The following is a 10738-nucleotide window of genomic DNA, read 5'->3' as shown; positions in this document are numbered from 1 at the left end:
AGTGGGATAAACACAGAAAAACATTTAGGAAAAGCTTGTTTAGCCTACATGTGGATTACTTATACATTTCTTGGAAAACTGAAAATTGCTAGCAAAAAATAAGCAAATACTATGTTCACTAGCATTAAAAGATAGCAATTCAAGCAAACTAGATGTTGAGGTGGCTAGAATTCAATCCATAATTTTAACATCTTATTACAGTATTAAAACGCATTACTGTAACTGTGCAGTCCTCTACAATTATTTTCTACAGTTCACCCTACTCATTCACTAATGCATTCGCTTTTCTCTGGTTATAAACTTCTAAATTACTTTCACTCCTTAAATTAATTTTAAAGCCTAAAGAATTTCTCTCTGTTCTCCAAAAAAGAAGCTTTCTTCCATTACATTTACCACTGCATGTCACTATTGCTGTGATCATGAAGCCTGACTGACTTCAGAGGACACAGAATTTCATCCTTTGCTATTCCTCTCATAATTTGTGGTTCTATTCCTGTAATCTAGAAATCTTTCACCACACATCACCCTCTCTGGACTTTCCATGTTGCAAACCTCTTCTACTGGGATACTCACCAGCAGCTCAGACACTGGCAGCTGGAGTATGCACACCTGGTGTGTGCCTGCCATGCCTTTCCTGCCCAGATTGCCCGCAGGACTCAAACAGGAAAGCTGATGACAGAGAGCAGGAATTTGAAACAAGGCAGAACTGGAAGGTATCCTCCCCAACTCCTGATGATGAACAAGGACACTAAGGGATCCACAACACAGAAACAGTAACAGCTCCAGTGCCCAGACTGCCTCGTTTTGACACATTAAGGTCTGCTGTACTTCAGCCCCCACAAAGCAGGGATCAGTCTGAGTCTTAGAGGAGCAAGGAGCTCCCTGCTCCAACCTCCTACTTCAGCACCTGTGAATGATGTTGCCAGAGCACAGACAGTCTATCTGCAGCTCTGTGCTGCACATGGCACAGTGATCAGAGTGAGAAAAGGCCCAGAAAGAATTGTATTTCAGAGACTGTTACTCAGGAGATAGATCTGATGCCACATACCCAGCAGACAGCTTCACACAGTCCTGCCAGCTGGGTAGTCTTTATAGGAGAGTATTTCCAGCTGAGCACTACTGCCTTCTGCTCCTCATCACCCAAATCCCTCAGCTGCTTCCCCTTCACCTCTTCACTACAAACTCCAGTACTACCAGTGCAGAGGCCAAGAAAAACTCAGCAAAGCTTCTTAGCTTGCCTTTAACTTCCTTTCTCATCTTTGCCATTGATGCAACCAGTTAGTGAGACACACCTAATTCCAAAGAAGTGGATGTCAAATGGGGAGCAAAACCAGTTTGGCAGAAAGATGAATTTCATTCATAATTATGGCCCATGGGAATTTAAATTTAGCCTACCTTCATTTTTTTAGAGCACAGAATTCCCCTGGTGTTGTCAGCTTTGAATATGAAAGGACATATTATGGGCTCTATAGGGGGATACCTGGGTACTGCAGAACTGAGGGAACAACAGGGCCCACCAACACCCTGGGCAGTGTCAAGTTGGGGTCTCTCAGTTTTCAGGTCCACCTTACATATGCTGAAATCCAGCTTCAAAGGGGTGTGACACAGCCCACAGCCTGCAATAGTACAACACTGTATTTGTGTGTGAGTGGGGAAGACAATTCCCAGCACCCTCTGCATTCAGGTAGCTCAGCATTAACACAAAAAAATTAACAGGGCAGTTCAAACCTAGGAGCTGTAACCATTGTCTCTAGCATTGGGCGGATAATTAGAGCTGTGAGGGAATCCTGTAAAGTTTCTGAACTATGTTTCCAGTGGTTATAGAGCTGCACTAAAAGAGTTGCACAAAATGTGTCATTGCATAACTAATATTAAAAAAATAAACTGCTCTGGCAGGTAAAATCACTTGAAAGACAGGTATGTCAGCTGTCCCAGCTCCAGGACAACTTTGCTCCTCTTTATGGTTTGCCAAGATCTTGGCCTGGCAGCCTTCAGGGTTCCACAGCTGTTTTGTTTCCAGATCTCATTTTCTTCCAGTTGTTTTTTCTAAGTGACACATAATTTCTGTCTATTTTTTCCATGTGGGGATATTCAAGTAGCACTGAACTGTAGGTATAGTGGCCTTCAATTTATGTTGTTTCAGATTTGTTTTCGATTTCTGCAGTGCTCAGAGAGCTGGATAATCCACAGCAGTTTACTTGTTAATTCATGGGTTGCCATTAAGCTTCATGTAAATTACTGATCTAAACATGAATCACTACAGCCCAGTACATATTAGCAATGTCCTGTTGTTTTGATATCACAAACCATCTGAAAATTAAAGTGCAGCCTTCCCAGGCAGACAGGCCTGTAATCATGGCTTCCCTGCTCCAGTTACCTCAGGCTAGAAGCCTCCAGATACTCCACTGAAGATGAAACACTTCCGAAGGAAGGGAAGGAACAACCACATTTAAAACAAAACAAAAAAGTTTGAGCTACGTGGAAGGAATTACCAAGTAAATAGTTGTTGTTACTGCACTTTTCTGATCTACTTCTGGTCTACTACACTGAGCCTGGTCAAATAGGTGCATACTATCTGCTTCCCTTTTTTGAGGAGAGGCTTATGGTGAAGCTTTATTTAAAAAGTTACATATTATGCATTTCTTATATCCTCTCTCCACACATTACCATGGTTTAAGGTGTATTTTGGAAGATAGAGCAGAAAGGAACTAGTATCAAGTTACTTCAAGTACTTTTGCATATATATAGCTTTATTACACAATTTTAACACTTACACTGTGGTTGTGAAGGCAGCTAAGCCAGCTTTCACCTTGATATCTGCCAAGCCTCTTTCAATGAATTCATTTCTAGCTTCTCTGCAGTGGCTGATTCAAGAGCCTTCTCTCAGGGCCAGACTGGTGATTACGTTTTAAACAAAGTGAAGCTGCCTTAAAGAGAGCTGCCTCTGGGGTCCTTGAGGTCTTCTGAGGTGATGACCTTTTGGTCTGTACTTTGGACATCATTCCTTGATTAACAAGGGCTCTTGTCAGCTGGAAGGGATGAGCCTCCTGCTAGCAGACATTGCTGACAGCACCTCACCTAGGGGAAAGTGCCCCTTTTCTGCAAAAAAAGCGACAGTTCAAGAGGCAACACTTCCTTAACGGAGTAACCCCTGACCAACCCGCAGGGCGAGAGGCGACCAAAACCTCATGGCTTCTGCGCACTGTCCTTCAGAGTTTCAACATTAAGCGGTTCCTTAGGAAACGGACACGGCCTCACGTCACGAGTAAGGAGCGCCATGAGTACAACCCCCGGACCTTCCTTCACAGAGTGTCCCGCTCCTACGCGGAGAGACACAGGCCTGCCCGCCAAAACACCGGGAGGGAAAGCCGGGGCGGGTCCGGAGGAGCAGAGCCCTCTCTTCCTCTCTCTTCCTCTCTCCCCCTCTCCTCTCTTTCTTCCTCCCTCGCTCAGGCCGCGGCCGCGCTCAGTGACGACTTTCAGCCCCGAGCCGCGCGCTGCCGTGACGCATTTCCTCCCCTCCGCCGCTCTTCCCAGCACTCCCCGCACGACGTCGCTCCGCCCCCCGCCCCCGCTGCAACCCGGAGCGGAGCCTCCGCGCCGCCATTTTGTTGGTAGCGCTGCTGGGGCTGCGGGCCGCAGCGATTGGCGCTACCGGGGGAGCTGCCCGCGGCGGCGGCGCTGAGGGCTTTTTAAAAGTTTTTTGTTGGTTGTGGTTTTTTTTTTAATCTGTCCGGGCTATCTGCCCCAGCCCTGTTTTTACACGCCATGTCTGCAGAAGGAGCTGCCGGCGACCAGGTGAGGGGGAGGAGGGTGAGGCTGCAGGCCGCTCCTCCCTGAGGGGCACGGAGGGGCGAGCGTCGTCGTGGCGGTACCGCAACCCGACCCGGGGCTGCACGGGAGCTGTTCGGGCCTTGGCGGGGCTGAGCGTCCGGCGCATGGTGCGGGCCCGGCCGCCCCCCGGAGCCGCCGTTGGGCCCCGGGCGCTGAGGGGAGCGCGGGCGCGGTGGGCGAGCGCGGTCGTTGCCTCTCCCCCGGCCCCTGTGAGGTTCTGTCGGGCTGCTCAGAGGCCCCGTCGGCGAAAGGTTCCCCTCCCCCGCCGCACACACCCATTTTGTGGAACTCGCGTCTATGCCGTCAGCCGAGCGTTGCTCTGGGGGAAGGGAGGGTGCGGAGCCGCTCCCAGCGTCCTCGCTCGGTAAAAGCGGTAATGAGTCGAAAATAATGGCTCTGTCGGCCTTCTGGTTTCTGGTAAGCAAACTTGAATTCAGGATGAGGTGGACAATAGGCACTCCAGTGAACCTCGCTTTCCCCGTCTCCTGTGTTCGTGGTCACTGAGTACACGCACTCCGGAAGAAAATCGAAACCCGGATAAGCTGTTCCCAGCGATACCTTTGCAGTGTTTTGTAAACAGTGTTTGCTGAAAATACGCCCTTAACATATATGGCAATGTACCTCCTTAACAGTACTCTGCTCCTCCAGAATAAGGTTTTATTAAAACACCTATAAATTAGAATAGGAATATGCTTATTTAATAAAAGAATCCTATTTACGTAATAGCATTTTTTCTCTTGTTGGGGGACACTGCTGTTTCAGTTGGTTTTGGCTTGAGGTTTTTTTTTTTTTTGTATACTAAAGTATGTATTTGTCACGACATATTCTAGGCAGGTGCCTCTGTCCTGATTACTGGCAGAATTTCTCTAAACGGGTCTTTTAAAAACAGTTAGGACTGTTTAAAATTTATTGGAAGAATGGGGAGGGAAGTTCTAGACTGACAGGAATGACTGATAGCACTGTGGGCATGCTTTAGTGGCCAGTATAGCCTGCAGATAAGCTTAATATTAAGGTGATGACTTGATGCACCCTTAGAAGTTTTTCTTTGTGGAATGTCAGGCTTTTTTCAAAACAGGTTATGCTTATGTGTGTCTGGGCCTGTACTCTGAAAGGTTAGTGTGTAAACTCTAAGATAAGCAATTCTGTAGGGGGTAGTAAAGACAAGTACTCAGAATGTAAAATAACCAGTTTCTGTCTCATTAGGAAAATATCTTAAAAATTACTAGCCTGTATGCTCAAAGCTGGTCAGATTAACAAGCTTGTAGTGTGTTTAAGCAAGAGATTCTTCAGAATGGCTAACTTCATTGCAAGATAGATGGCTACAAATAAGTAAGAATCAGGATTATCAAAATGTATAGTAGTATAGTCTTACTTAGTAGTGTGTTTCTGTAGCTGTTGTGATGCTATATCACAGGGGTTTTAGCATTCAAAAAAATGCAAATTGGTATTTGCAACCTATATAAAGAACATAGGATTCGGCGTCTTGTTCCATATTAAGATTGATTGTGTTTACCCATTGTGATTACTCTTTTCACAGTGGGTACACTTCAAAAATTTTAGAAAGCCACAAGTGTTATATAGATTGGGTTGTTATTTTTTCTTAGTCTGTCCTCTTTATGGAGGCCTTTGGGTTGTAGTTCCCTAGAAGTCTCTTTTGTGGTCAGTTACCTCTCTTGCATACATTTTCCTCACTTTCACTAAGCTGCCCAATATTTTCTTTTTCCTTACCCTGGCAGACTTTTGTTTCTTACTTGTAACATTAGGCCATAATTTGATATCACTGCCTTTAGCAAGACCACCAGGAAGCTTTCTGCACCTTGGGCACCCACTCATGCAGTGGTGTAGTGAGGCAGGTGGAACTTAGGTAAGCATTGATGCTGCTCTGTGGTCTTACTGAGTATAAGAGACCTGAATTCACTGTGTCCCTGTGGAACGAGGAGCAAACAAGCATTGTGATTGGGGCTGTTGTGCCTTGCTCTCTTACCTACACTACAGCTGCTGTATATTGTAACTGAGGGCTATCTGACTTTACATGCAGAATATTTTTATAGTTCCTTTCTGTAGGAAGCTGAAGGTGGGCAGAGACTGGCTTGTGTCTGGCTTTCCTGTTTCAGGTTTCATCTGCTGCTTCATTGGCCAGCCTCTGAGCTATGCCATTTTTTTTGACAGTCACATAGATGAATATAAGAGGGTGACTGTACAGTGTAATTTGCATCTACATTGTGTGCAAGATGTACACATGATAGTCTATGATGCAGATGTTGAAGATCTTTGACAAATCAGAACTTAGTTCTTACTCACTGTTGCAGAGAGATGTCTGCATTTTACTTCCCATATCTAAGGGTTTGGAGTTGACTTCCAAAAGCAGTAGGGTGAATAACATTGCCCTGACATCTCCAGCCAATACAAAGTAGTGGTATTGTGAGAAGGAAAAACAGTGGAATGTTGGATGAAGGGTGGGGAAGTGAAGATATTGTAAGGTTAAGGACCCAGCTGGGATTTAGGAATCTTTATTTATTACGTGCAGTGCAACTGAAATGTGGCTTCACTGCAGTTAGGCTTAGCTTAGGTCCAGGCATTCTTAGGCTGCTTTGCTGAGTGGATCAGGAGCCTTGTGTTCATTGTCTCTTTGTATAATTATTGTGGAACGGACTGGAGCAGGAGAGCAAAGAAATGTGACCACCATGGCAGTATATTTAAAATTTTTGCACTGTGTTAACTGTGCTGGACCCAAATTAATTTCTTCAGAAACAATTGAATGCTGTCAGGACTTATATCTCTTAGGTCTCTGCCAAACTTCTGGCAAGGGATACATGATGTTTAGCAAACCAGAAGGTTTGTTAAACCAAGGTCAGTTCTTAGATTACCAAACACTTACCCTTGTCTGTATCTATAGTTAGAAGTACTCATTTGTAGTCTGAAAGGCTGCATCTGCCACTGCTTGGGCAGAAAATTCCCTGACAAGCTCTTCCCAATCTCTTGATCTAGTATGTCTTCATATTTTTCAGGACTTTAATGTATACATCTGGTTTCATTTCCATGTAGTGATTGTTTCCTGCATTTTCTAACAAGACCTACATTTGTTGTGCTTTCTGTCTCTTTTTACCATGACAGAACCACTGTTCTTACCTATATAATAAACACATATTTGCCAGGCATAAATTATATCTGAAAACTTGATGCAATATTTGCTCTTTCCCTGCATTAGTTACCTTCTAATCTTTTAAGGCCAGAACATTCATTTCATGCTTCCTGTAACTGTTTCCAAGATACCTACCTCAGTCTGTGATGCGTGTAACTTTGTTGAATCATTTATAGAATTATGTGAATGTGAATTTGGCCCAAGACTGAGCTGTGGGGGGAAAAAAGGTGTCTGTCTCTGTGGCTACAGAAAAGACTTAAAGCAGGCTAGTGCCATTTTTTACTGGCACTTCTGTCCCTTCCTACTCGTTCATACCTTGTCGCTGATACATCATGTAATTTTATTAATTCTAAATGCAATAGTAAATATTATTGTAGTTAACTTTAGCTTAAGGTTTTAGAAATAGATGCCATTGAGCATAATACTGAAAGCAGTTTATTCTTGCACTTTTATGTGGGTTTCACATCTTGGGAGGAGCCCTTTGGAAAAAACCTTCCCTCAGCATATTGTTTAATGTAATATATGGTAAAACTGGGTCTGGTATCATAGCTTACAGTTACTATAAAATCGGAACACAAGGTGAAGGAAGTATACAGTGGGTATTTTTCCAGTTTTTACACAAAAGTATACAATACAATATTTTAGTTGCATTTTGAGGTCATTTAGTTCCAGGTATATCAAGAAGTTAAAGTGGAAGATGTCTTATGAGGAAAGAATGGTAATCATTCCTAGTTGAAAACTCTTGATTTGTTCAGAGATATAAAACAGCCCAGATCATATTGCAGGGACAGTATTTACAAAAGTATAATTTTAAAATAATTTAAGTGTTCTGGGTTAGGTCTGTTAATAGCAACCCAGTCTTAAAAGACAGTTTTTTTCAAGATACTGTTACTTTTGAATTGACACAGGAGTAAAATAGAAGAATGCAAGGAATTAAGGCAGATTTAAGAAAATGCAAGGGTTGATAAGGGGTAACTAGAGTGTAGAGAAGCAATTTGTTACTGAAGAAAGGCGTTTAAAGCTTGTTCTGTGCACATGCAGCTGTAACAAAAATAAGGAAAAAACCTTAGGCTAGACAAACCTGTAAATAGGCATAATTGGACAACTAATAGTGCTTGTTAAATTGCATATTTATGTATTTGAAATTCCTTGGGTCTGTTACAGTCAGGGCTATCCTAAACTGTGCAACATCCAACCAAAACTTCCAAACAGTAGTTTCCACCTTAGTGGACGTAAAACTCATTTTGAATGTTGCACCAGCTTGATGGAGCAAGCCATTAAAATTCATACCCTTTTGTGTGCCACAGCCTGTATGTCTTGTTAGTAGAGGTTCTAATTTTATTATTAGTGGTAGTTTTTAAAGCATTTTAAACTGGCCACTTCACAGGTGGAACAGCTGTTAAAATACATTTCTATGTAGAAGATCCTTTTATGGAAACAGGAGGATGCTTTAAGCAATTGGATGTATTAGGTGGTGTGAATAGTTGAAAGAGGTGTTTGGCTAGGGTGTTATGCATTTTTGAGGCATGAGGAATCATTCTTAAGAGGCCTTGAAGGCACAATTTTTCCTTGAAGGTGATTGATAAAGAACTTTAATACTGAGAGTCAGCTTTGTGTATTTGGTTCTTGTTTCCTCAGGCATTTTTTATGAATCCAAATTTGGGTTTTGTGCAGTTGATGTGTTTGAAGAGAAGAAACTGGTAGACTTCCTGTTGGATAATTTGTGCTTAGGTCTTCACAGATTTTGGAAACCATAGTCATATAAAGAATTTGGTTGTATAAGTATTTTTATCATTAGTATCTATGAAAGTAAAAATCCATTGCTATTTATCTGTGTATAAATGACCAAAGGCAATCTGTGATTCAGACTAGACAGTTTCAGTACAGATAGTTGAGTACATGGAGCTGTAAGTGCTAAAATAAGTGACTTTCAAGAGAGTTGCTTGTGGGATAGGAGCATGATTATGTGAGAGCTATAACAAACACAGTTACCAAAAGCAGGAGAAAGAAGTATTTTCTCAGTTCATACGCCTGTTTTTTTTTTTTCCAAGCAGTAAATAAAAGTTAAAAGCCTCTATGATTAGGTGCAATGTTATGGAAGTTTGTTTTTCTCGCTACAGTCGACCTAGGTAAAGCCCCTTCATGTACATAGATGCAAACCAAATTCCTGGAAGTCTTAAAAGAGTTTCACTACAATGTCAGCTGAGTTTTGCATGTCATGTGGAAAGGTTTAAGATACTACAACTGAACTACTAAGATGATTGAATTGTACTGCGGTGGCCCATTCTACTTTTTCCTCTTTGAAAGTTGCAGTTTGCAGTGCAGGACTGTGCTTCCACAGATGCTTTGGTTGGTTTTGTGGGGTGGTTTTTGTTGTTTTAGCTGATGTTAATAGTACCTCCTTTTAGGCATTTCTGTCTAATTGAGTGCAGAATATTACATGCTTTAATGAATATTTGAGACTAGTAAATTTCATTGAGATGGAATATATTGAGAAGCAATGCTTACAACTTGTGTGGATGAATTTGAATTAGTGCTTTATTGAATTCCAATCTGTTGACTTACATAAATACTCTCTAGGCTTTGTCGATGTCAGCTACAGTGCTGTCTTCTGTAAGCAGAAACTTGTTTATATATGTAATTTTGGAAGAAATAAGACCACTAGTTCATGTCATATTGTGTTCTGTATCAGTTGAACTGTAAATTGCAGTATTACAGAGTCAGAATTTTTCACTAAAGGATGTATAAATATATAAAATTTATAAATTTGCTACTTTTGAGCTGACAATTTTGAGCTACTAGTTTTATAATTATTTTATTAAAAATTCAAATTAATAATGTAGCTTGCTGTGAGACTTGAAACTTTCTTTTGAAGCTGCACTGATTCTCACTGAGCATTTAATACTACAAATTACTTGAAAACTGAATTCAAAGGAGTAATGGTCCTTAAACTCCTAAAAAGCCCATTTCCAGTTTTTCTTTTCCTTTTCATGCATGGTTGCTATTACATGTCAGTGTAACAATTCTGCAACATTAATAAATTTAATTCAAACTCTTTTAAGGCATAGGCATTCAATTTATCCTGCTAGTAATACTGACACAAAAACTATTAATGCTGGAAAAAAAATGGTATAATTTTAAATTATCAAGTTGAATTGCAACAGTAAATATGTAGCTGACTTGTAGATTTTCACAAGAAAGGTCTTGTAATAGTACTTTACAGGTTATTATTGTTTCATCACATGAAGGCAAAAATCTACATAATCCTGTGACTGAGGACTGCTAACATTTGCCTGAAAGTGAATCAAGTTTGGAAAGTTAGTAAATAAGCTTTGTTTCATGCTTAATAAAATGCTTCATATGATTTAGGGTTGTAATAAGTACATATTTTAAGGCTTGTCTGCATGGGATCATCAGATTGTAATTTTTTTCATCTACTTTGTGCTAACAGTGTTAAGTCTAGGAAAAAAAATTGATATCTTAAGAAATTTTTCACAAGCCTTTAAAAGAACCCTTAAAACTATCCTACAACAGTAACTGTGTTAAGAAGTTAAAGTTCAATTTGATAAAGCTTTTGCTGTCAAAGGTTTTAAACCCCAGTGTGAATGAATGTAAAAAAAAACAAAAACAGGTTAAGGTAGGCAGTTCCAAAGTCACCCACTGACATCAGAAAGTTAACCAGTTGTGTTGGAATAGCATGCATATATTGCTGCTAGTACTGTTATCTCCTAGAATTCATGTCAAATCTGTAACTTGTCATAC

General features: G+C 41.2%; 1 protein-coding gene across 2 annotated transcripts in view; it reads left to right on the top strand.

The window, feature by feature from the left end:
- The first annotated feature begins 3560 nt into the window (after positions 1–3560).
- The window catches only part of CSTF3 (cleavage stimulation factor subunit 3), a 41422-nt gene continuing 34244 nt past the window's right edge, over positions 3561–10738 (top strand). For both annotated transcript variants that reach the window (XM_030450979.1, XM_008504764.2), the window contains exon 1: positions 3561–3798. In XM_030450979.1, the coding sequence (XP_030306839.1) occupies positions 3769–3798 (30 nt within the window). In that variant the 5' untranslated portion in view covers positions 3561–3768. The remainder of the gene's footprint in view (positions 3799–10738) is intronic.

The sequence above is a fragment of the Calypte anna genome, chromosome 5, assembly GCF_003957555.1.
Source record: "Calypte anna isolate BGI_N300 chromosome 5, bCalAnn1_v1.p, whole genome shotgun sequence".
Taxonomy (NCBI): Eukaryota; Metazoa; Chordata; class Aves; order Apodiformes; family Trochilidae; genus Calypte; species Calypte anna.
This window is presented reverse-complemented; position numbering and strand designations above follow the sequence as displayed.